Below are 26,859 nucleotides of genomic sequence, written 5' to 3'. Positions count from 1 at the left end.
AATGTTTTAAGTGTAGACTTAGCCTCAGACATATTACAGGATACGTTTTAACTCGGGATGGAGAATTACAAGACTATTTGGTAATAATGAATGCTGATGTTGAAATAGCTGTTGGGATTGCTCACTCATCCACATTCTCTCTCTCACTGTCTTAAAAAAAAAAGAAGAAGCACATATCAAATCATTGAAGCTGTAACCACTAATTTATGTCTTCTTTTGAATTATCCATTTTTAAATTCCTAGCAGTGAACTTCATTCAAACATTATTTGTTCCATGAAAAAATAAGCTGACAGATCTTGTCAGATGTTGTGGGTTGTATTTTCAAAGGAGCCTCAAATTGGACTCCATGTGCAAGCAATTTTGCATCAATAAATCATTTGTACACTAACATACATAAAATCATAGGAGTTATATTCACAAACCCTATATTTATATAGTTTGCATGCCTAACTCAGGATTTGTGCATAAGCACACAAAAGACAGAGGTTACAAGTGCTAGTAGGAACAAACTGCACATGTTGCAGACCTTGAAAGGAAGGGCAAGGGAAATTATGTTTTGTAATATTGCCCTGAGAAACTTAATTACAAATTCTGCTGCCTAGATTAAGAAATTAGGTCCTGCATCCAGACTCCTAAAACAAGTATATGGAAGCCAATTTTAACAAGAGTCCTGCGATGTTGACTCTGCTATCTTATTACCATTACCAGAGTGAGTGACTGTAGAAAATCTCTCACACATCCTCCATCCAAGATGAGTTTAAAACCACTAATGTTCATCTGGCAGCTGTGAAACAACATTGATGTATGGCTTGTGATATCCTGCAAGATCCTGAAGATTACTGTTATAAACATTCCAGAAATGGACACTGTAGCTCCTTCAAAGCATGTGCTGCACAGACAAGTACAAAGTCAGTTTATCTACTATTTAGAGAACACCCAAGAAACTACTGATTTGCCAAGTTCAAAGAGACTGATTCTTTCAGCAAAGTGAAGAATGCTCCATCCCCCTAGGTTATGTAATGATTAAAGCAGCTGATTTCACACACTTGTCACCTGGGTGTGAGTTTTAAAATTATGCTGGATTTAGCAAGGTTGATAAATGTCACTATTTCACAGTGACTTTCTGATCTATTTTCTAATTAATTCCAATTACAAGTCTTTCACAACTTTCAGATCTGTGCTACAGGGGCTGTGGGATTGCAACAGAAGGAACCATTTTAAGTACATGAGAGAAGGCAATTATCTACCCTACTGAGTTCAGTAAATTCTTCTTCACAACCATGGGACAGACAGGAGAAGAGGGGACAGAGAAAGTCTGGGGGAATGAGGCATAAGGATCTATAATCACGGGAGCACATTCTGCTTCAGAATCTGGAAATGAACACAGGAGTCTCTGTTTTCTTCTGCTGTCAGGAAACTGAAGTGGAACCCACTGTCAAAGCATAGGTCTCATATCCACCTATACTGCTGGAGGATAGCAAGAATAATACCTCACTACTGCACTGGATAGTGGTAGAGGTCTGTGCTGTGAATATAAAAGTCCAGACCTCACTGGTGACCTGAGTTGGGGCCAGCATAATTTCATAAGAACATAAGAACGGCCGTACTGGGTCAGACCAAAGGTCCATCTAGCCCAGTATCCTGTCTACCGACAGTGGCCAGCACCAGGTACCCCAGAGAGGGTTGACCGAAGACAATGATCAAGCGATTTGTCTCCTGCCATCCCTCTCCAGCCTCTGACAAACAGAGGCCAAGGACACCATTTTATCCCCTGGCTAATAGCCTTTTATGGACCTAACCTCCATGAATTTATCCAGCTTCTCTTTAAACTCTATTATAGTCTATTATAGTCCTAGCCTTCACCGCCTCCTCTGGCAAGGAGTTCCACAGGTTGACAACACGCTGTGTGAAGAAGAACTTCCTTTTATTAGTTTTAAACCTGCTACCCATTAATTTCATTTGGTGTCCTCTAGTTCTTCTATTATGGGAACTAATAAATAACTTTTCTTTATCAGCCCTCTCCACACCACTCATGATTTTATAGACCTCTATCCCCAACTAAAATAAACTAAACATGAAAAAAATTCTGTTTAGCATTAAAGTTAGAAAATTATATAAAAATCTACATTACAACAGTTAAGGATGCAAAAATAATATGGAAAAAATAATATATAATCATGTAATTAAAGTCATCATAAGCATATGCATAAAGAGGTTCAATTAAGGTTGCACAGGATGAGACTGTCTCAACTTGGGAGAGCTATACCAACAAGTTGGTGTAAACTAATAAAAAATATAATCCCCTTATGCATCAGAAGTTTAATGAGTAACTACCCTGTATATTTTCCATTTGAATTCTCCAGGAGTACACGGCAGGAATGCTAACAGGTAACCATGGATGGTTTAGGAGTCATTGGTATGATACTGGGATTCTCATTACAACGGATCTGATAGAATTGTTAGGCCCTTGGACAACATGTGGGCGGGGGGTGGGCTCTGCCCTCCTGGAAGGTACAGGACCTTGGGTGGAAGGGGTGGTACTAGGGCAGCCTACCCTCAGCACTGTCCAAGTCGTGCCGTCTGCACCCACGACCCCCATCCAGCCCTTAGCACAGCTTCAGCTCTGGCTGCCACCACTACTGCAGTAGTGGCTAGAAGCCCTGGGGCCTTTTGAATAGCTGGACCCCGGGACAGTTCCCTCCTTGTCCCCTCCAGTCCCTAGTCCACTCAGTAGGCAGGCCTGGCCTGAGATGACAGCCCAGCTCTACCCAGAGAATGCAGAGAGTCATTATGTCATTCAGAGCCTTTATTTCTGAAGGAAGAAAAACCTCACATAACCCAAATGACTTTAGTCAATTTTATAAAACTCCAGAGCAAGACAATGGAATTCTCCTTCTCCTTGGAGTCAGAGTCCAAAAGCCTGACCGAACAAGCTGCCCTGGAGTTTGTAGTTGGACATATGGAATGACCAAGTGCTGGTCCAAGTGCTGCGGCAGACTTTATGTATGTTCCCTAATGTGCTGCCTGAGATGCAGCTTTCTAGAAATCTGTGTACACTTTTAGAAGGTGCAGCAGATGCACCACCTCGTCTTAATTTTTCTCTCACCAAGATGCAATAAACAGTGTGTGTGGGCGGAGTCAGTATTAGACCTAGACAGTGCTCATGATGGGGAGTGCTTGAAATCCAGAGAGTGCTTCAGGCCACTGAATATTTAATGAACAACAACAAAAAAAAGAAAACTGATAAAATTGAAGAAAAACATGCCTATAAAATACTAACTATTTACTAACAGTGGAAACAGACTGTTACTATGGAAAAAACACAAGGAGAACCATACAGTGAAATCTGATTTAGGCCATGGACAGTAAGAATTGTGGGTGTGTTTGTGTGCTGCTTCCCTTCTATAGCTTTGGGATAGGGTACGTGTCAGATGCCCCAATGGAAACTGCTACACAAGGCTTTCTGGCTTGCGTGTGCACACATCTGAGTGGAATACATATCTGCAAGCACTCTTAAGAACAAGTGATGCCTCTAAGTGTGGAAAGGACAGCAATCAGAGTTCATTTAGACCAGGCATGTCCAAAGTCCGGCCCGCGGGCCAATTGCGGCCCGCGGTCGGATTTAATACGGCCCCCGCTTCTCCCAGCTCCCCGTTGCTCCGTTTAACTGGCGCGCACAGCGCAGCGCGCCGCTTTGGGCCACGCTGCCGCCGCCGCCGCAATCCTAGACCCTGCCCTGTAGGGCACGTCCGCAGCCCCGCTCCTCCGCTTGGCTGCGGGTTCGCCCTGCCCCTGGGCCGCCGTGAGGCCAGCGTGCCCTGCGCTCTCCGACCCTGCGGGCCCTCCGCTTTGGGGCTGAGAGTGCGGGGACAGCCCCCGCTTCCTCCCCCTCTCCTGGCTCCCCGGTGCTTTTCTGAACTGGCGCGCGCAGCGCGCCGCTTCCGGCCGCGCCGCCGCCGTCCATGGCGGCCACTGCGGTCCTAAAGCCTGCCGTGTAGGGCACATCCGCAGCCCCGCTCCCCCGCTTGGCTGCGGGTTCGCCCTGCTCCTGTGCCGCCGTGAGGCCAGCGTGCCCTGCGCTCTCCTGTGCTGCAGTCCAGATCTCAGTTTCACCCTTCACATTAGTTTAGGCAAGTTTTTTTTTCAATTTGAGATGAATACATTGTAAAATCTCAGTTAATGTCAGTTGGTCTAAATCAGTTATAAATATATTTGGACACAACATGTATAGTTGATGTTATGTTCCTGTTCATATTTTTTGAACTTAAAAGTTGATAATATGTAATGTACTTTACAATGTTCCTGACATATATTTCAGCTTCCTGGATTTTTTTTTCATCTGGCCTTCAGATATGAAAGGCAGAGTGATTTAAAACCTGTTTAGATTTGTCATCCATGTGACGAAATGAAAAGTATGCCGTTTGCAATAAACTTTGCATAAAATAGTTAATTTGCATTTAATTTTAATGGTTCAAAGAATGTCAGGCAAAATGGTCGGCCCTCACTCATGTTCACTTCTTCAAATCTGGCCCTCTTTGAAAAAAGTTTGGACACCCCTGATTTAGACAGAGATGCTGTGCTGAGGCTGCTCTTGCTGTGGGAGGTTTGAGGAAGCCAGGAGCTCCCCCTGCAGGAGGTCACGGCCTGCTGGAAGAGACCCCATAAAGGAGGTAGATGAGGCTTTTGTAGCAACAGCCTATGATGTGGTGGGAACCTAAAAACGGAGCTGGAGTGCTAATTTCTTTCACTTAAGTTTCTTCTGGCTCTCCTGATGCTAGGCTGATGCTTTCTAAGTGTCATCAGTAGGGTAAGGTTATGAACACCAGATCCCTAGTTGGTTCTTGATGTTGGCAGTAAAAGGAGTCTTGGGGTCAAGGGCTTTTATAAGCTGCCTTACAGAGTTTTAGATCGACCAAATTATTCCTGGATTTAATTTAAAAAGTGTTCTGGTTTTTACCTTACATTTTACCTTCCTCACTTCATATCCAATAGCTGCTCCACACACTCAGCATGGTTCAGCATCACTTTGCACATTGCCATTTGACTCTCCATATTTACAGGCTGTTCTTTCAGTAAGCCCTCCCCTTGTCTATCTGAAATACTCTTAATTCCTCATCCACACTACTTCCTCTGTTTAAATTTCATCTTTCAACCTTCCTTCCTCTCTTAAGATTACTACTGACCCAGTTTTTCATGAGTTTGTCATCAGATTGTACGTGCATTAAGAATGCACACAGCATGCAAATAAAATCAATCGCAATGCAACTATTAGAAGCATCAGAGTATAATTCAGCCTTTTTTTGTGTGAACCTCACTTTGAGCCAAGCATTAGTATCAAACTGCATGGTGAGCAAGCTTAAGAGGAAAAAGCACCAAAACTTCATCATTTTCTTTCACGTTCTTTCACAATGATGGTTAAACAGCATTTTTCTTCTGCACAGTAAAGTTTCCAAGCTGTATAAAGTCAGTGTTCAGTTGTAAACATTTGTTCAGAGTTATGACTATTTCAGTGTTATCAACAACCCCCATTTCCACACTGTTTGTAACTCTCAGGTTTACAACTGCATGGATGAATAAAAAAGAATATTGTTCCATGTTATGACAAAATGCTAGATTTTCAAAGATATTTAGATACCTGAAGACATAACTAGACACCTTGCCGAATTTTCAAATGTGCTGGACCAGGTTACGTGCCTAACTTCTGATTTCTATGGGATCTGAGGGATTACTACTCTTGCTTAGGCAGCTTTGAAAACCCCAGTAGACATTTATTTACATCTAGGTGTCTAAAAACATTTGAAAATCTGGCCCCCAAAGGCCTTTGACTATAAATAGCATGCACTTCTAAAACGCACTGATTCATAAAGGGCTTAAGGTGGTTTTATAATAATTTTAAATACACACACCCAGGGCTCGATTACCTCTTCTGGGGGCCCAGGGCTAGTAGATATTGTGGGGCTGTGGAGTGGGGCCAAAATTAGAGGTTCAGTAGGTGGGAGGGGGCTGCTGGGGAGTGTGTTGGGGGGCAGGGTTTGAGCAGAAGGTGGGGTTTGCAGGAGTGAGCTGGGGTTGGGGGGATTGGTGGTCGGAGGGGTCTGGGAGGGAGAGTATAAGAGGATGCAAAGAATCAGGGCCCTTACCTGGTATAGTACCTGTTTGGCGGTGGAGATGGGAGGGGGAGGGAACAGGTGGTTCTGCACCCTCCTGTGCTTGCAGGCACCACCTCCACCACTCCCTTAATCCCACTGGAGACGATTGCAGGGACAGAGCGCTATCGGCAATGAACATGGCTCTAGCTCAAGGGGAGAGGGGAAAAAGCAGTGTGCGGCGCCTCCGGCCCAGGATGCAACATGCAGAGGCTTTAGGGGCTACAGCCCAGGGGCCAGGGTAAAGCCCCTTTGATAAATCAGCCTTGCATACAACCCAGGGAAGAAAATCCCAAACACATTTTAACCATATCAAGCTCTCCTCACAGAATCACTCTACGAGTTACAAATCACAGCCCATGCCCAGCCAAAACATTCCTCATCTTAGCCCTTCCCCAAACACCAAACAGACCAATCTTGCAGCATGATCTAGAAATCAGTACATTCAAAATATAGCTGGTCAAATGGAGCTGTGAATTCCAGAGTTGAGGAATCAACATAGGAATTCCTTGCTAGCATTAAACTTGTCTCTGAAAGCAGAGGCTTGTTTATTTGAGCACCTCCTCTGATTACAGCTGCTGTGGTATCACAAGTAGATATTGAGGTCTTCTAGGAGCAAGTCCCACATCATTCAGGACTTTATTGTCAAAACGGACGCCTTAAATTTCACTTGGCAATTAATCAGAAGGCAGCACAGACGATGGAATGCTGGTGAGCAGCACAGTCATGGGCACAGTACAGGAACCAAAGCAGAGTAGGATATAGTAGTATGTGTGAAGTGCTGTCCAGCCTGAATCACCACTTAGCATGAAGTTACATTCTGCATTAATTTACATTTCCAAATGATCTTAAGATGTAACCACTTTGGTCTAAACTCACAACGACAAAGGCCTTGATAAGTCCAACAAGATCTATATCTGAAAGACAAGATCACACCCTTTTCAATAAAAGGGGATAAAAATCAGCAGTCTTAGTCACTGATACTGTCAGCACATTCAAGTATGGCACAGAATCTAACATGAACCTGAAATTGTGACCCTAAGTAACATGCAGTGGTTGCACTCTCTCAATACAGAGGCTGATATCTCCTCCATTTCTTCAAATTGCTTTCCCCAACCCACAAACTATCTAGTCTTGTCAGGGCTGAGATCTTATCAATACCGCAATCTCTGTGAGGAATTAGACCTACCTCATTTAAAGGAAACATTCCTTTTTCTCCTCTTTTCACCTTAAGTGTAAGAGGAAAAACTCCTTTGTTTCTATGTGCATTTATAAGTCTCATCCTAATGAGTTACTGCATTTACCAGTATGCAGATAGATATAACAGTCTGGGTTCTCTTGTTTTATAGCTTTGTAAACAGTGTCCCTAATAGAGAGAAATGAAACGGGATTTTAAAGAACAAACTTGCAAAAATATGTAAGAACTCTGGCTTAACATGGGTAGAAGCACTCCCGATTGCCCTAATGAGCATGAGAGTGACTCCTAATCGGAAAACTGGACTCAGTCCACATGAAATTGCATGTGGCCGACCTATGAAATCGTTAAGCAGCCAAAAAAATTGACCTGACTGATGCAACACTTATTAAAGAAAGCATAGTCAAGTATTGTCAGGAACTTATGAGGTGTGTACAGTCTTATCATTCTCAGGTTAAGGACGCCTTCCAGGAGGCCCTGACTGTGCAGTGCCATAAACTACAACCAGAAGATTAGGTTTACATGAAGGTTCACCAGTGGAAGACTGCCAGGTGAAAGGGTCCCTACCAAATCCTTCTGACCACCCATACTGCTGTAAAGTGTGAGGAATTGCCCACCTGGATTCACGCCTCCCACTGCAAACCGGTTCCAGTGCCTACACAAGTTGGCCTCAACAAAGAGCACTACAGACCTGGTACCAAAAACCCAGGTCCAAAAGTAAACGGGGATCAGCACAGGCCTGGTACCGGCAATCCAGGCCCAGAAGCAGACGACGTCGGACTTCAAGGGAGCCACGCACGTTCACCCCACCGCAAACCGGGTGAACCAGAAGCAGACAGCACCTGTGTTCGAGGCAAATGGACTGCTACCCCTTTGGACGACCTAAAGCTTCGGTTAAAAAGGACTTAGATCTGTGGTACCCCTTTGCTGGAGAATCTGAAAAATGGCCTTGTTATATTTTCGGGGCCCTTTGTGTGTTACTTTGTTTTTTGTTTATTGCTTTGCTCTTTTGGTGCTATGGAATGTAAGAGCATCAAAGGCTAATACCTTCCGGCGCTTTGCTCATAAAATGAAAGCTCACATGCCTGCATTACGTAATGTATCCTGCTGGGTTTGTTCCTTAATGCCAATGAATAGTCAAAAAGGCCTTCCCATGATTCCTATTGCCCTTAGCGCAGCGAATATAACTTGAACTCCATCGTGAAGAGATCCTTTAGGCACCCAGAATATAACTTGGGCGAATGCTAAAATCCATATAGATAAATATTTGTTGGTCTGGCAACGACCCGGTAAATAGTGTCTTCTTAAAAGATCTTCTACACTTAATACCTTATGGGTTGGTGAAAGTCAGTGCGAAGTTTATTATAATATCTCACATATTGGGTACCAATTTGAAAAGATAAAAACACAATATAACTTTTCTTGTCATGGGAATCAAGTAGAAGAAAAGAAATCAAAATATCTAATCCCCAATGGAATCTCTATTTCACTCCTCCCTACCTGGATGACTGTAGACCCTTCCTTGTGTATCCCATTTTAAGTAAATAATTCTTATAACTGTTCTCCCTTAAATTGCACTCATTGCAATCAGGGACCTGATCACCGATTGCTTTGTGCTTGTTATTTTCCTAATAGTCCCCTAACACCGGTTGCACCCCGTAGTTGGGCGCTGTGGAACCAACCCTTATTTAAAGTGTACTGAGTGTGCGATAACAAAGCATATTTAACCCTTCCTCCTTCATGGAGTGAATCCTGCTACTTGGCCTGGTTGGAGCCACCTGTTGTTTACCGCCCTCATCTCCCCACTGGAAAGATTAGGAATATGAGGGACACTAATACAGATACTAAAGAATCTCGCCCTCTTACTTGGCGAGCTGTGAATGATTGGACAGGTGTTTGTGCGGCATTTCCCAATGCTTGTGGAGGGGCCTTTTATCGAATAGGAGAAGGAGTAATAACGCTTCAAGGAATTTTGAAAATAATGGCTAATACCACTGCTGATGCTTTAACTGATCTGGCTACCGAGCAGAGAAAAATCTGGCAAATGGTTCTCCAAAATCGCTTAGCACTAGACATTCTACTGGCCTCTCAAGGAGGAACATGCGCCTTAATAGGACAAGAGTGTTGTGTGTATATTCCCGATGTTTATAACGCCACTTGGAAAAGAGTGCACCATCTTATGCAAGTAGCAAAAGACCATGAAGGAAAGAAAGGGGATTCCTGGTGGAGTGACCTGTTTAGCTGGTTTCCAAATGTTGGTAGTTGGCTCCATAACTTACTTCGTAGTGCTGTCATTATTATTTGTGGCTTGGTAGTTCTCTATGTCCTAATTCGTTGTGGATGTTAAATCGGCACTAAGGCGTGCTCCACCAAGCAGTAAATTGTTATGTGTCCCAAGAGTCTCTTTACGGTACTCTAGGGACAAAGCGGGAACTGTTAGGCCCTAAAAAATTAGGCCTAGTGCACTTATGCTAAAGCAGATGTAACAAAGGTTTCTGGGTAGTCCCTGAACAAAACTGAAAATAGGTTCAAGCAGGGATGCACCCTACACGCTTGCTCAAGTTGCAAAATAAAATAAGTAAAAAGCTGCATTTTTGTACCTGCTGTAATAAGGATCAGTTTGTTTTGAAAACTGATAAGGAAACTCCCTGTTTCTGCTCTCCCCGTTTGTTCCAAACTCCCTGTTTATGTTCTCCTTTGGCCATAACAAACTGTCTTCTTGTTGCCCAGTACCTGTCTTTTGGGCTGATAAAAAATTGTTAATGCATTATGAATTGCTTAAGGCCATGATGTATAGTTGGCCAGGTGTGCATGGATACTAAAAGTTTCTAACCAATAAGGGGGGTGGGTTGCTTGGGCAAATAGTCTATAACGTGACAAAACTGTCTATATAAGCCTACCTGTTAATAAAATCGGGGCTGGTTCTTTTTGGAGACGGGCTGCTCTCTATTGTAAGTGCGCACTATTCAATAAAAAGCTTGTAATTGGATCTTACTGGTGTTGCCTGTCTCTTTGTGGTCAGACAACGAACAGAGGCCGTCCGGGTTCAAGTCCCCAACACTAGATTGGGCTAGCATCCTTCCAATGCCAAAGAAATAGTGCCCGATTACTTTCTATCAATACCCTCAATTGTGAGAAGAGTTGCTTAAAACATTGCTCAAAATTTTATATTGCTGTCCACTGACCAAAGAGGGATATTTAAGAACCTAAGATAAAATTTTCCTTTTAATTTCAGTTTCCTTTTTCTGCAGAGAAATTTTGAAAAATATGAGGATGTTTGTGCCTCAGTTTTAGGCACATATTTTATGTTATTGCTGAATGACGTTTTGTAACAGCCAGACTTTTATCTAGAGTGGATGAACTAATACAGAAAAGATAAAAACAAACCCAAATGTTTGTCCAAAATTCAAACTGAGACATTTGATATTTCAAAAATGTGAGTGACATTTTTTCATTTTTCACCCCTCTGTGCCCCCTGCTCACAGCTGAGACTCGAAAGTGCTGAAACAGCAAAGGTAAGACTGTTGCCATGAGCTTTGAAGACCTAACAGAAGCCACGTTTCAATAGGCTGTATTTTGAGGATATACACACTACACTGTCTGAGGCTTACCCAGTGATAGAAATGTAGCCTTGTTAGTCTGGTGTAGCTGAAACAAAATACCATCTTGTTAAGTCTTTAAAGTGCTACATAGTCCTGTATTTTGTTGAGGCTTACCCATCATTGCTGTACTTTTTATAGCTTTGTAAAAAATCCCAAGCTTGCTTCATCAATTTCTGTTGCTTGTTACAAAAGCTCTAACAACTGGAGGCAGAGTTTAGCAATTCTGGTGGTAATAGTAATGCTGCCGAGGGGGCTGGGGTGCCATAGGTCTGGCAGGGCCCAGGGTGAGGTCATGGATGTGGTGTCCTGCTCACCCCACACAACAATCCCCTTAGGGTCAGGGTGGGGCAGGGGACCATCACTGGGGGGGAGCTGAAGCCCCAAGGCAGCAGCCAGGGAGAGCCAGTGGCCACGTGGTCTCGCACGGCTCATCACCCCGCATCGTAGGTACAAGCCTGAGGCTCGTGCCCTACCCGAGGCTTGCCTTCACAACGCATGCGCGGAAGCAGGGCGAGCGACGAATCATCGATCGAACGGCGGGGTGGGGGAGGGGCTCGAGCCTTTCCTCGGACCCGCACGCTCGGCAATGCGCAGGTGCGGCGGTGAGCCCCGAATCATCGCCCATGAACGTTACAGTTAGTGTGGCGAGCGGGACGGGTGCCGCGCCTATGAACACCTAGGGGCGGGGCCGCAGGCCGGGAAGGGGGCAGGGCTCCCGCGGAGCGAGGTGGCGCTTCCCCAGCCAAAACAACAACAATCCCCAGCAGCCCCCGCGCCGCCGCTAACACCGAGCGGGCAGAGCGGAGCCTCAGGGGGCAGCGCGGAGGAGCCGCCGCCGCCATGAAGCTCCGTGTCCGGCTGCAGAAGCGGACGGCGCCGCTCGAGATGCCGGGGGCGGAGCCAACGCTGCGGGAGTTGCGCGCGCACCTGTGCCAGGCCCTGCTGCCCACTTGGGGCTACAGGTAACGCGAGGAGCGAACGTGGGGGGAGGGGGCACGGGCTCGCGCCTAGACCGGCAGGTCACTTCCGGGTAGGACCATGTCGGGCGGGGGCGGGGCTGTGCGGTCTGGCTCTGGGCTTTAGCCCCCGTGGGGGCGGGGCGGATAGTGCTGGGGGCGGGGCTTCCCGGTGCGCTGCCAGGTGCGGGGATGGGGCGCGCGAGGTTGGCAGTGGCCGGGGCCAGGCCGCCCCAGGGCTCTTCTCCTCCCCCCCCCCCCCCCCCCCCCCGCCCGCCTCGGGTTTTATCCGGCGTCTCCTTGTAGGGCCGGGTTCCCGGAGCGGCGGGGGCGGGGCTGGGCCCCTGCGCACGGTACAGCCGCGCTCCAGCCCGCGGAGCCAAGTCGGGCAACAGCGCCGTGCCCCGTTCGGACAGGCGGGCGGGCTGCCGAGTGCTGGACACGTGGGGTTGGTGAGACTGTCTGGCCTCGGGCCGCAGCTACCCTCGGCCCCGTCAGGCGGGGGGGTTACCCGGTGCTGCGCTCCGAGCGGTGCGTAACGGGATTTCACACGGTCCAGAGCGGCCCCCTCCGAGCGGTTCGTCATTATCCCGTGTTTGAAGTCCGGGTTGATACCATGCCAGGTTCTTACTCATCGCGCTCGTCGCTTCCGGTTTCATTTATCCCACAGCACAAAAATAGAAACGAAATGAGTCTGTAAGGGAGCGTGTGAAACCGCGCTGGGACAGTTTAGTTTCCTGAGTCATGATTATATAAATAGAAAAGTGAAAGTTATTCTCAAACGCTCCTGAAACACTCGACTCCATTCTGATTCTGCAAGATGTATTATGGACCAAAATTGAATCTTTCCTCTGTGTGACGCAAGCTTCCTTATCCTAGAGGGGGACTCTGTTTCAGTAATCAAGAAAACCTTTTTGTGTGAAGGGCTCATGATTTTGATTGCAGGAAAATAAAAGCTATTAAATTAGTCTTAATAATAAAGAATGTGCGATTTCGAAAGCCTAAGGGCAACAAAATATTTACTTTCGTATTTCATGTTCATCCTGAAGTATCCCATAGTGCTTCATAAGCGGAACATACATATGCTGCCCAATTGCATAGAGAGAGGAAATATGTCCTAAGAGATCAGGACAGACCATTGATCTTTATTAAAATTTCATGGAATCTTTGCTGTTCCTGGGATAGTCTTAACTTTTTAAGGTCTTGTGCAAGTACACACACTCAGAAAGCTAAAGGATATTTACATAGAATATTTTCAAGAATTAACTACCGGTATTTTAAATATACTCTGCCATTATGATTCATTTAAATTGTTTACAATGCCCTATATTTGCTGAAGCTGGTGTGAGTTTTGGGGGCAGTTGCCTGCTTTCTACACTGTTTATAAGGTACACTACAGACAGAGGCAGTTACCTGTTTGAAGATTATATATCTATCCAAGATTTCTAGGTTCTGTGATTTAGTTAAGCATAACACAAAGAAAGAAAGTAGAAAAAATCATTTTAACCTGTGTGTCAGTGCCCATCATTTAATTTCCCAGCACTTCTTTGGGCATGTGACTAATCAGGCTAGTACTTCAGATTACCTTTTAGTAATCATACCATACATTTGTGTAGTTTGAATGTAGGACTTAAAACTGATCCTACCAGACACAGCCTTGCAGTTTTTTCTATCTCTTTGCAGTTCTGATACCCCGTTTTCAATAACTTTGAACAACAAAGATGCCCTCATTGGAGACGATGAGACCTTGGCTTCATATGGGATAGTTTCTGGAGATATGATATGTTTGTTACTGGACGAGACCAATACATCATCCATATTACCCCAAGCCTTATCTTCACCTCCTCCTCCCCCACTCCAGAATAATCACGAACCGTCCAACTTGACCACCAGCCACAGTCAGGCAAGCAGTTCAGAAAAAGAAAAGCAGAATGGGCCACGTGAAGACCATAAATCTCAGACTGATGTTCAGAAGAGTGATGATATGGTAAATATTTAAGGACTGATATTCAGATCAAGAAATAAGAGGAGAGAGCACATTAACTGCATTGGTTGCTCCATTTTATAATAGGGGGCATCCTTGAAATATTATGGTTCTAGGTGCTTGCCTGGTGTATGGTCAATCGCTTGTCTGTCTAGTACTGTCTCTATTTATAGTCTATTAAGCCTTATACATGCCAGTGATATTAAGTGGTTTCAAGCTGTTCCAAACTCTGAGACCTTTACATAACTCTAGATTTTGCTAATTGGATGTCTGCAGAGAGACACACCATTTTCGAGGAAACTAGGAGTGACTTGTTTTCCCACCTCCGCAGCCTCCTTTTAAAAAGCCACTTTCCACAACATGAACATATGGGTGTTTCTCCTTCTTCCTCAATGAGCCATTCTGAAATACTGTCCATTGGAGGAGTGAGCAATTTTTGTAATCAATTGAAATCATGTTAATGGTTTAAAGAGTTTATCATGAAGTAGATTAGTCTGCAGGAAAAGTTTATTTGTAAGAAAAGTGTCACTTGGGTTGGTTCCAACGCATACAACTATGTTTAAACACAAACCATCCTAAAACACAGAAGTGTGAAGCATCTTGTTACAGTTTTCACAAATGCGAAAACTTGAAAAATAAATCTTAAGGAGTGGGGGAAGAAATTCTAGAAAAAATAAAATGCTTTTCATTTTAGAAAAATTGGACATATTAATCATATTGTGATACTTACCTCATGTATCTAAAATAAGTTTTCCTCCTTCCTCCTAGTAGGCTTTCCACCCAAAATTTAGGAAAAGGTGGAGAGCAAGTTTCTAAGTACAGGCAGTCCCCGGGTTACGTACAAGATAGGGACTGTAGGTTTGTTCTTAAGTTGAATTTGTATGTAAGTCGGAACTGGTACATATTGTAGGGGAAACTCTAGCCAAACATTTCTCCAGAGCTCAGTTTTATTCTCCCACACCTCACTTCCCTCAGTCCTTTATTCTCAAGCTGAGGTGTCTGCTGAGAAAAGCCGCTCTGCGTCTCCCTGGTCTGCTGGGGGGGGAGGCGCTAGCTTTGCGTCTCCCTGGTCTGGTGGGGGGAAGCGGCTAGTGCGGGGTTGCCTCACCCCGTTTGTAAGTAGGGATCCGATGTAAGTCGGATCCATGTAACCCGGGGACTGCCTGTACGCCTTTTATGTTCCACTAAACTAAAGAAGTGTAAAAATCTGAAAAATAGTTTAAATTGCTTCTTTTGAATTTTGTCTGAGTGAGTTTTCAGGAGGCATTTAATAATCATATTATCTATTGTAAATCTGAATGTCTGACTTTAAGGCAATGCTATCTTAGTAGAAGGGAAGTGTGGGTGAAGCCACCAACTTTTATGATTTTGGGGGGAGGGCACTCTTTTGGGAATTAGATTTAAGGGGCTGAGAATAATTTCATTTACAAAGAATCTTGGGCACCCTGGACAAGTCTTAATCTTGGCATTTTTGGTCAGTCAGTCGCCTTGAATTTTGACAAATGGTGATGCCATATTGCATAGAGTGTGTGTGAGTCTGTAGCCTGCTTTAAGAATCTCCATGGTAGGGATGTCAACAGTTAACCGTTTACCTGGTAAGCATCACACTTACCAGGTGATGCTTACCCAGTACCGGTTAACTGGTACCCAGGAGCAGCCTTATGTCTGCGGTAGGGGGACCGGGAGCAGGAGCCGGCAGCCCCATGGGCTGGGGATTGCTCCAGTGGAGCTGTAGTGGTCTTCCTTAGGATCCTGCTTAATCGGATAACCGGAATTTTACATCCCTGCTTCCTGATGCTTACTACATCATTTATTTGTAGTACAGAAGTGCATATAAACCCATTGTATGTACGACACTTATCACACATAATAGAAAGACATTGTTCTAAAAAACTTGTATTACAAATAGACCAAACAGACAAAAGTAGTAATATTCCCATTTTACAGATGGGAAATTGAAACACAGAGATTGTGACTTGGTGAAGATCTCACAGGAAATCTATTGGAGAGCCAAGAATCAAGTCCAGTGACCTACTCCCAAGACATCCTCTCTCTTTGGAGGTTGCTTTGTGTTGTAGTACAAGAATACTTTCCCCAAATATAAGTGGGGCTGCCAATTAAAAGTAGCATCCTTTGGAGTTCTGCATGACAATTCTGAGTGACTAACCAGTATTTAACCTCACATCAGAGCTTCGCAATACAGCTGAAAGAAAACTGGGGGTGAGTGGGCTAGCAGGATTATAATGGACCTTAATTGATATGCAGATATAAATTTGTGAATGCTACCTTGTTTTGTATTACTTTCCATTTAAGGCAGGATTCAGCCTAGAGTTTGCTTCTGGAGTAGTTCCAGATGATATTGATTTGGAGGAAGGCACAGGTTCTTATCCTTCTGAGCCAATGCTGTGCAGTGAAGCTGTGGATGGGGAAGTTCCACACTCTTTGGAAACTCTCTACCATTCTGCTGAATGTACTAGTGCCAATGATGCCTTGATAGTTTTGGTACATCTTCTCATGATGGAGACAGGTTATGTACCTCAGGTAAGTACAAAACAGAAAGACAAATCTCCCATTTCGTAGAGAAAAAAATTGGAATATCTATAATATTCTTAATGTCTGTGTTTTAAAGATCTATTGTTGATCAGTTACATCCCTCTGGGCAGCATGGGCAGTTAAACTAGGGAAGCTGGTACTTCATCTTGCCAACATGCCTCGATGATGAAAGAGTGGTACAACCTCTAAGAGTGAGGCATTAGTTCAGTCTACGTGTATAGTCAGTCCTTGGCCTCCCTACTTGATAGGGAAAGTAGAAGGATGTTTGCAACTTATTTTTTGATTTTGAGAGGATAATGTTTAAATTCAGTTCCTAAACATTGAGAATGTATGCATTTATATCATTTGCTATTCAGTTATCAATAACTGTGTACTCCTCTCCCCTGCTCCCCAGGGCAACCACGTAGGAAAAATACATCTTTCATAGCAGCATTATATATATTGCCAGTCTGCCTTCTAATTTGAAATAATGAGTGTCTTATATATAGAACAGTCTATTACAATAGATGTCTCTGTTGCAGTCCCTTTCCCTGTACAATTTGACAGTTTCATTGGTGTTTACTTTAGCCTTGTAATAGCGTTGTAACTCCTTTTTGGGTCGGGACCCCAGGTTTTAGAAATGATGAGTTTTAAGGGCTTTGCATGTTTATGTTCTGCCATTTTAAAATACATATTCATATTCACACCATGACATTTAAGATTTAAATATATCAAACTGTGAAATTCACAATTCTTAATATGTGGTGATGGTGAAATTTATGAAAATGGCCTGTAAATTTGGTGGGGCCCTGTACATAAACATGGATTCATGAAGACCAAAACAACTGGCTTTACTGGGGGAGAGGTGAAAATTGTCCCAACAGCCTTTCTGAAAACATTCTTAATATACATTTTCAGCCTCCTGTGGCATGTACTGAAAATATGGTGAATTGTGGTATAAAGGTTTTATTGGTATGGTTAAGATGATTTGTGTATTCACAAGTGGTAAAGCTAGAACTATAGGTGCTGACTCCATGTGTGCTCCAGGGCTGTGGCACCCACAGGGAAAAAGTGGGTGCTGAGCACCCACCAGCAACAAGCTCCCCCTCCCTCTCACTACACCTTGCTGATGGTATTACTAACCAACTCCTCCCCCACCTTGCTAGTGCTTCTGGAGCACTGCAGACCGCTGACTTAAGGCATTTAGGAAGCTCCAGGAGAGAGGGAGAGGAGTGGAGATGGGGCACACTCTGGGGAGGAGGCAGGAAAAGGAGGGAGTTTGGGGAAGAATTGGAATGGGGCAGGGGTAGAGCAGAGTCAGGGCTTATGGGAAAGGGTGGAACGGGAGCAGGTTGGGACTTGAGGAAGAGGTCGAATGGGGGCAGAGTCTGGGAGATTGAGCACCCCCCAACTAGAAGGGAAGTTGGCACCTATGGCTAAGGTTGTGTTAATGTGGCCATCCCAAGTTTATGCTGATAAAATCTTTATGCCACGTTATACCACAGAGTAGTCTGTCTTTGTAGAATTTATGTAGCACTGACATATTAATTATTCTGTCTCCCACACATTTGTTGGGATTTGAGTAGCTGTTAATGTTTTCATTTAGTTCTTCTCAGCCTTGGTAGATTACTCAGGAATGCGGTATTATTTATCTTTTCATTTATTGTCAGGGGACTGAAGCAAAGGCAGTGTCTATGCCTGACAAATGGAGAAGTGGAGGCGTTTATAAGCTGCAGTACACTCATCCCCTCTGTGAAGATGGCTCTGCTGCTCTGACTTGTGTGCCTTTGGGAGATCTTATTGTCATTAATGGTAACTATGCTAGGCAGTAGAAATGTCTATGGGGATCTGATTGGGGTTGTTGTGGGTTTTTTAACCTCATACAGCCTGTTACGTTAAGCTACTTAATTCTTTTACTTTCTGGAAGCACTCTCTCCCCTCACACCCAAGATGCTACATCACAGCTATCATTCTTCCAGCAAGGGAAGACAGGACTAGACTTCCTTTGAATCTTTAGTGCAGCCTCTTAGGCTTTGTCTTCACTGCACATCTGTTAGTGACTTGGTCGTGTTCCCCAAAATTCTGGCAGTGTAAATGCTGTTTGTCAGCACTTTTGCCGACAAAATATTTCCACCCCCTATGAACATTGCCACAGAAAAACTTTTTATCTTTGGGGAAGAATAGGTTTTTTAAGCCCCTGTGAACTACAAAACCTTTGCTATTCAAACGGTAGTGTAGACAAAGCTTTTATCAGTCGAACAAGGAAAGGTGCTTCCTCCTAGGGTATGTCTAGGCTACACAGCTTTTAATGACAAGGCTATGTCAACACAGCCTTGTTGCTAAAAGTCAACTTGTGTGAATGCTATTTGTTGGCATTTTTTGCCAACAAAATATTTCCACCCTCCTATGAGTAGGTTTCACTTTGTGGGCAGGAGAGCACTCACGCTGACAAAGCAGCATTCACACTTTCATTTGCTGTGGCAAAACTTTGTCGTTCATGGGGTTTTTTTAAGCATCCGTGAACAACAAAAGTTTTTTGATCAAGTGCTAGTGTAGACCTATCCTTACTTCTGAATGTGCTTGGCTCCTTCTTGCCTAGGTGACAGCTCAATACAGAGCAGTACTTTTGATTAGCATATTGGGAAACCTGTCTTTTCCTTCTTTCAACTCATGGGAGCTTGGGAAGTACAATTCAAGGTATTAAAATAGATGTAATGCGTTTAGCAGTGTTATGTCTCTTATATCACATGCTGTTTGTAAAGGTCACAAACAAGTTTCAGATGTGAATGTTTAATCAGTTAATCGGTAAGTCTCACCCTTAAGGGGTGAGGCTTACCGGTTACAAATAACCAGTGGGGGCTTGGAGCAGCCCCCTGCCTGCTGTGGGTAGAGGGCTGCTGTAGCCCCATTGGCTGTACCACAGGCAGATTGTTCCAGCTGGGCTGGAGCAGCCCTGGTCCATGGAAGGAGGGTTGCTCCAGTCTGGGCATCGTGAGCTGGGCTGGAGCAGCCTGACTGTTTGCCCTGTTTAATTGGTTAACTGGTTAAACATAACATTTAACTCATTAACTACTCAAACGTGATGTTACATCCTTGCTACCAGACTTATTTATTTTACTGATTCATCAGCATCACTTTAACAACATCCCTAAGCACTCACTTTCAGTTTATCGTATCTGTTTGTTCCAGAAAATTAGTGCCACTTCGTTGTCTTAAAATAATTTCCATCTTATCTGGAGTGATTTTTTGATACTTCCACATTTTGGAAAGGCAGTGCTACTTCTCATCTTGATTCTAACCTCAGATTCAACAGAAGTGCGCACTTCTGAAAGTATATATAAATTAAGAAAATCCATGACAGCATATGTAAACACATCTCAGAGTATGTGATGAAGTGTATCTTACTGTCCAGGATTTAAATCTAATCTTTTGGCCAAGTCAGGAGAATTGCTCACTTGAATTCATGATGGAGAGGGATAGAGCACTGATTGCCTTGTGTACAGTGTTCATCTAGTGAAAAGGAGCAGTGACTCCTTGCTACAGTTTAAGATTTCTTTTTGCTAGCAATAATGATTCAGGTTGTACCACTGCCACCTCTTAGCTTTGTTATGGCCATTTCAACTGCTGTAGGTAACTGATCTTTCTTTTCTCTTCTCTTTGGGGAGGTAAGACAGGTTTACTGACTGCTTGGCAAAATTGTATAACATGTTTAGTTCCTCTCCCTCTTGCCCGGGAAGGAGAGTGAGGAAAGGAAAACTAAACTATTTCAAAAGATAAAGTAGTAATGAGATGGTCTTTGGAGTCTCTCAACGTGTTCTTTTTTTTTTTTTTCTTTTTTCTTTAACATTTGCAGCAACATTAAAAATCAACAGTGAAATTAAAAGTGTGAAGAGACTGCAGCTGTTGCCAACATCCTTCATTTGCTTTCAGGAATCAGGTATTTAGAATGCGGCTCTTTAGAAAACAGCCAGCCTGAAAAGTGAGGGAAAGGACTAGCATAGACAGCACTGGTTGGACAGAGAGGTCTGAGATGCCAATATGGTGATAAAAAAGGTGGGTGACTACCAGTTCATGAAGCAACTAGCCATGAGGAAAAGGGAATGCAGAAATGTGGTCACTAAGTAGAATTTTGCTGGTAAGATTATTTGGATTTCCTAGATTAGCTATGTAAGGCTGTGTCTAGACTGCAGGGTTTTTTCGAAAAAAGTAGCCTGTTTTTGAAAAAACTTCACCTGCATCTAGGCTACAGCCACGTTCTTTCAAAATTAAATCGAAAGAACGCGGCTTTTCTTTCGATGGCGGTAATCCTCATTTCATGAGGAATAACGCCTTTTTTCGAAAGTGTTCTTTCAAAAAAAGGCATTCTTGAATGCAAACAGGGCTTTTTCAAAACAGAGCATCCAGACTGCCTGGGTACTCTCTTTCGAAAAAGCGGCTCACTTTTTCAAAAGAAGAGGTTGCAGTCTAGACGCTCTCTTTCGAAAGAGGCTTGTAGTCTAGATGTACCCTAAGTGAAGAAGCTTGAAGAGGCCATCAGATCCCTCCTAGATTATATCCATTTTTTGTGGGACCCCTAACTAAACATATGGATGTATATAGGTGTCTCTTAGGCGGTAATGATGAACCGGCCAAGACTCAATTTTTTTTTTGTTTTTGTGGAAATTAGGGATTCAGCGTAGCTAACATCAGCTCTGTCTTTGTGGAATTGAATTTATTGTAAATGTTGCTTTTGTTAGAAAGCGTGTACTAACCACTTAAGTGATTTACTCTGTTTTGTACTCTAAAGTATATATGACTGCCTTGTTGGCAGTATCTGAACTTCACTGCTCTGCATCCTGGGTAGCTCCATAACCTGGTTAACAAAACTTTATCTAAAAGACTACAGAAGGATAACTAAACAGTGAAGGGTAGCTAAGATCATAGAAGCATCATTTTGCTTTTTTGTTTCAATGAGTGAATGGGCAACCATTCCTTTCAGCCTATCTATCAGGTTTAACAGTTCAGCCTTATATGCCTGATCTGTGGCTAAAATCTGGCAAAAGCATTAAGAGTCTGAAAACAAATTTCATTTGGAAAATTGCATGAGTAATCCTCTTGGTTCTGTAAATGCAAAATGATAACACCTAGCTACTCATGAATATCTGCTATGGACTTGTCTGTTATATTATTACTGTGGTGGCAACACTTAATTACTGATTTGGTTCACTGGGTTGTGATCTGTTTTGATAGGACTCTGTTTCCTTTTGTCTTAAAAACTCTGATTTTATTTTAAATGTCTGAATTTTGGATTGTTGGAAATGATTGAAAAGAGGAAACATGGAACAAAGTCTCAGAAATGCAAGAAACTCCCAACTGAAGGTTGAAACTATCCTTTCCACAAATTATTCTGCTGGTTTACATGGGTCTTTTAATGTTGTATTGTCCTATGTAGAAGCAGCAGGATGATTTAGAGGGCTTAGTAGCATACGTGACACAGTGGGTACCTGATCTTTGATCGGGGTTCCATCACACTACTATAATGGAAACAATAGTACATCAGTCAGGATTCTTAGCTTTATTTCTTTTTATCCAGCTATGCATTTGGCCAGGTTCTAGTGCTTGTCCTCTTATTCTGATCCATTCCAAATAAAGTATTTTACTTCATTATTTTCTTCATATGAAAAATGAAAACTTTCATGAACTATAGAATTCTGCTTGTACACAAAATTTAACCCATAAACCTCTGTGTCTTGTATGTTATATAACAACTTGTTGAAGTTAAACTCTGTCATCTTATTTTGATAGAAGAAAATGTTGGAGGGATATACAAAGATCTTCAGAAACTATCCCGCCTTTTTAAAGACCAGCTGGTGTACCCCCTTCTGGCTGCTGCCCGACAAGGTAACGTTAATAAAAGAAGTCAGTATGTTATGACTTGGGATCTGTCCAAAGTCCTACATAGAAAGTGTCATGAGTAACCTTTATGTTGGTTACATAGGTATGTCAACACTTGCACCCTCTTTCGAGAGAGGGATGCAAATGAAGATATTCAAAATTGCAAATGAAGCTGGGATTTAAATATCCCGCGCTTCATTTGCATAATTGCATTATGGCACTATTTTGCAATAGCGTTATTTCGAAATACAAAATGCAGTGTAGATGCGGTTATTTCGGGAGAACACCCTTCTTCCAAAATAACCATTATTCCTCATAAAAATGAGGTTTAACAGTTATTTCGGAAGAAGGGTGTTCCCCCGAAATAACCACATCTACACTGCATTTTGTATTTGAAATAGCGCCATAATACGATTATGCAAAAGAAGTGCAGGATATTTAAATCCCGGTTTCATGTGCAATTTCGAATGTCTTTGTTTGCATCCCTCTCTTGAAAGAGAGTGCAAGTGTAGACATACCCAGAGAGAGTAAGAATAGAGAAATATACCTACTTCTAAAGAAACTAAATTAGTCATCTTTTAATTTTAGAAATGTTGTAAAAACTGTTAAAAATCTGAAATTGTGTAGTTTAAATTGCGGATCCAGGGTGGGGATCACTGCAGCCTTGCTGGAGCAGCCCACAACCCCTGCCCGCCGGGCACCCGGGCCTCCTGTGGACAGGGGCTGCTCTGGATGAGAGCGGCCCTTGTCCACAGTGGGCCCCTCCGGGGCTGGAGCAGCCTCCTGCTTGTGGCAGGCAGGGAACTGCTCTAGTCCTTACCAGTTAACCAGAACCCATCATGCTTACCAGTTCATTTTTCACATTCCTAGTTCAAATAAATACAACATTTGTGTTTCACTTAATGTGCTGAAGATTTATGCCACTGCTGATACAGCTGGAAAAACTATTTCCCATTTGTGATGATAAAGTAGCAACCAGCCTTAAGTGCTTACATTCCTTTGTTGAAGTTCTGTTTTGTGGATATGTTCCTTTGTCAGGCTGGGGAAAAGCTACATGGTGTTATATCTTGTATTCTAACTATGGGATGACCTGCTTACTGGTTGATTACTGAGATATTGGAAGGAAGGGTGTGAAGCAACCCAGTTGGGTGATTTGCAAGGCAATAGCAAAGCATACTTTATGTGTACAGGAATTGCCAGACTAAATCTCGGCCTCACAAACCAAAGACAAACTTGATGAATTCACTCTCTTTGGATGAATTCACTCTCATTGTTGTGAATAGAGGTTGTTTGTTGAATGTGGCTTTGTGGATTACTGGAATTAGACAACTAATGCCTTTATCTTTCCAACCTCTTGCTCTGTTTTGTAATCTGTAAAGTATGGTTAGCTCCTTGGGGCATCTTAAGTTTGAGACACAATAATGTGAAACAAAGCCAAGTGCCAGTGCTGTATTCATACTTTGTCCACTTTACGTATGTGCAGAACATGTATCTCTCCAAACTGGCATAGTAAGTCTTATCATAAGCACTTTCAGAGTTAAGTAATGGAACTCTGAAAGCTCCATGGAAATGACTCAAGGGAAAACAATATGTTTACAAACTGGGAGAGTACTCCTTGCTGATTGGGACGACTCTCAATTATTGCAAATAATGCGCTTTTTCCACCTTCAATTCTAGCGCTGAACCTGCCAGATGTGTTTGGTTTAGTAGTCCTCCCTCTAGAACTGAAGCTACGGATTTTCCGACTTCTGGACATCCGCTCACTCCTTTCTCTGTCTGCTGTTTGCCGGGATCTTTACACAGCTTCCAATGACCAGCTTTTATGGAGATTTATATACCTGCGGGATTTTCGAGGTGATTCCCACACGCATCCTTTTTCCTTAATTGTGCAGCCACCTAAGGTCCCTTTTAAGCAGACTATGTCTAGAGACTTCTTTAGGCAACTACATCTGTTTCCTAAAAATGGAGAGTGCATTTATTAATTAATCATTATATTAACTAATTGTGTTAGCTGGTTGGAAGCATACTACAGAGAGATGCTTCCTTCAGTGATTCTTGGATTGTGGGAAAACTGATAATCTGCTGAGCACTTCCTGGTGATCTGCAGAGAGCTAGCCCATCATCTGGTGCTGAATCTCTGAGTTTTCACCTGTTTCTATAAATATTCAAGCTCTTTACTGCAAAGATGCATAGAATTAAAAATCTTTGCCAGTGTTTCTCATGTAAAGTTCTTTGGGAAACTGAGCAAGTCATAGGTTGAGAGGCAAAGTGCTGTGTCACACAGTGGCAGAGACAGTATTTCTTTGGTTTCTGTAGTTGATGAATAGATATGGGAGCTTGAAATTTTTGTGTGAAGAAAAGAGAATGAATAGATTGTGTAGTGACTGGGTCCTGATGGTACACCTTTTAGGAGTCTTAATGTCTTAGTTGAAGGATACTGACTTTTTATATGCAAAGGCACTTAGGGTCTGATTGCCTACCTTATTTGCAAACCCTCACAACATTAACAGCAAAAACTGTTTATGAGCCTCTGTATCAATATGGTTTTTTTTAATATTTGTTTAATTTTTGCCCTTTCACAGATCCAATTGCTAGGCCACGTGACACAGATTGGAAAGAGGTGAGTATTATAGATGGTCTCTTTGGGATATGTCTCCATGGCTTTTTTAAGAATCAGTGGTAAACCTGAAAATTAAGTGGGAACAGAGATTAGGTTCTAAAATGCTGGGAGTTGAGATCTTTATATGTAAATGCAGGAGACAATGCATTGCATCACTCCAAACACTCTTTGGCCACCTCCTGGAATAGATCTGAGGATCTCTACAGGGACCTGTATTGAGTCCTTGGCAGGAAGGGGAGTTGCTGTTTTAGACCTTGAGACTGGCAAGGGTGGGAGAATCTCAGAGGTCCTCTGGAACAGTGTAACTGAGTCTTAGATTCAGTGTTCTCTCTAAGCTGCGTGGCAGCACAGCTTGCCAGGTGATTAATCAGCGCCCCCCAGTCAGTCAGCTCCCTGCCCTGAACCTCTGACTGGGTGGGGTTGATTAATCACGTGTGAAGCTGTGGTGCCCTGCAGTTTAGAGGGAACACTGCTCAGATACCAGGTCCTGTTTGGAAAATTTACTCTTTAAATCTCAAATGATCTCTTCAGCTGGAGAAGTAGTATCCTCTAGTGATTAAATCAGAGACTAGGAGTCACCGACTTACTATGTCACATGGACAAATCACTTAACTGCTCAGGATCTCTGTTTTCCTGTCTAAATGTGTGTAATGCTACAAACTTTATTTTTCACCCAAGGATCTTAAAATGTGATTCATTGTAAGTAACCCTTTGTGAGGCTAAGAGAAATTAGCACTGTCTGTTGTATTTCATTTCTATGATTGTTTGTTTTTTGATATTTTAGGCAATTTAGATCCCAAAGCAGTCATAAAACACACAAAATAAAGTGAAATTGTCATGGTTACACCAAGGACACATTTTGCAATGGAATTAAACTAGGGATAAATGTGGCCATAGGGGTTTAAAGTAAACCCAAAGTGAGAGACCGACCAAGTCAGAGTCCCGTCTACAAAAAAAATTGGATGCTCAGAAGGATGGTCTGAGTCTGCTGAATCATGATATTCTGGCTGTGTGGGCAGCTTGGGCAGCTGCATCCTTAATGTACATATTGTAAATAACAGAACATGGAAGGTGCTCCCCTTTGCCCTCTGTGCCTGTAACAAGTATGTGAAGAAAATTCATGTTGAGGAAGCTAGAACAATGAGCACCACTAGAATTTTAAGCTCCATTTTGTTTGTTTCTGCAGCTCTACAAGAAGAAACTAAAGCAGAAGAAGGAAGCCCTGAGATGGAGGCACATGATGTTTCTTCCCCCTCCTCCTCATCCCATTCCATTTCATCCCAGCCCATTCTACCCAAACCCCTTTCCTCCAAACCCATTCTCTCCTAACTCCATCTACCCGCCAATGATCATTGGTGGCGAATATGATGAGAGACCAACACTACCGTATGTTGGAGACCCAATTAACTCGCTCATTCCTGGCCCAGGAGAGGCGCCAGGCCGGTTTCCTCCATTCAGACCACATTTTGATCCGATTGGCTCTCTGCCAGGGCCAAATCCTACACTTCCAGGGCGAGCTGGTCCCAGTGACAGATTTCTCCCCAGACCCAGCCGAGGCCGCCCCATTGACATCCGCCGTTCATTCATCTGACTGCCACATCTTCCTTTGATGGGTTTCTAAATGTTAATTCCTGAGCTTGCTTTCTAACTGCAGGAGATCTCATCAGGGTACTAAGGTCAGCCTTCCCTTCTGATTATGGTGAGAATGCACGGGCACAAGGGTATCTTATCAACAAGGCCTGGGGTTCACTTAAGCTCTATGGAAATGATAACCTTACACCACCTACAATTCAGTGCTATTTTCAAAGGAGCTCTGACTTGACAGTTTATGCTACTGTTTTTTTTTGCCTCTCTAACCTGCTACTTGGAGAGAAGAAGGTTGTTGACCTGATACTTACTGCGTCAGATAAAGAGCACTTTAAGCACAAATACTATCTGGTCTGATTTCT

At 43.2% G+C, this 26,859-nt stretch overlaps 1 protein-coding gene across 2 annotated transcripts; it reads left to right on the top strand.

The window, feature by feature from the left end:
• The first annotated feature begins 11,491 nt into the window (after window positions 1–11,491).
• Window positions 11,492–26,839, top strand: FBXO7 (F-box protein 7). 2 transcript variants are annotated; one of them, XM_075938242.2, is made up of 9 exons: window positions 11,492–11,906; window positions 13,584–13,887; window positions 16,198–16,425; window positions 18,087–18,228; window positions 20,270–20,353; window positions 22,201–22,296; window positions 23,968–24,144; window positions 24,873–24,910; window positions 26,097–26,839. In XM_075938242.2, the coding sequence occupies exons 1-9, from the start codon at window positions 11,785–11,787 to the stop codon at window positions 26,499–26,501; spliced, it is 1,596 nt and encodes a 531-aa protein (XP_075794357.2). In that variant the 5' UTR covers window positions 11,492–11,784; the 3' UTR covers window positions 26,502–26,839. The 2 variants fall into 2 exon arrangements, with proteins under 2 accessions (XP_075794357.2, XP_075794366.2); XM_075938251.2 differs by lacking the exon at window positions 11,492–11,906 and adding an exon at window positions 12,219–12,523.
• The last annotated feature ends 20 nt before the right edge of the window (window positions 26,840–26,859 follow it).

Source organism: Pelodiscus sinensis, chromosome 1 (assembly GCF_052426305.1).
Source record: "Pelodiscus sinensis isolate ZL-2025 chromosome 1, ASM5242630v1, whole genome shotgun sequence".
Lineage (NCBI taxonomy): Eukaryota > Metazoa > Chordata > Testudines > Trionychidae > Pelodiscus > Pelodiscus sinensis.
This window is presented reverse-complemented; position numbering and strand designations above follow the sequence as displayed.

Excerpts from the sequence above, each read along its gene's own strand:
- FBXO7 (XM_075938242.2), top strand. The coding sequence starts at position 11,785 with ATGAAGCTCCGTGTCCGGCTGCAGAAGCGGACGGCGCCGCTCGAGATG. Across the intron at positions 13,888-16,197 it reads TTCAGAAGAGTGATGATATG|GCAGGATTCAGCCTAGAGTT; the intron begins GTAAATATTTAA and ends TTTCCATTTAAG. Across the intron at positions 16,426-18,086 it reads AGACAGGTTATGTACCTCAG|GGGACTGAAGCAAAGGCAGT; the intron begins GTAAGTACAAAA and ends ATTTATTGTCAG.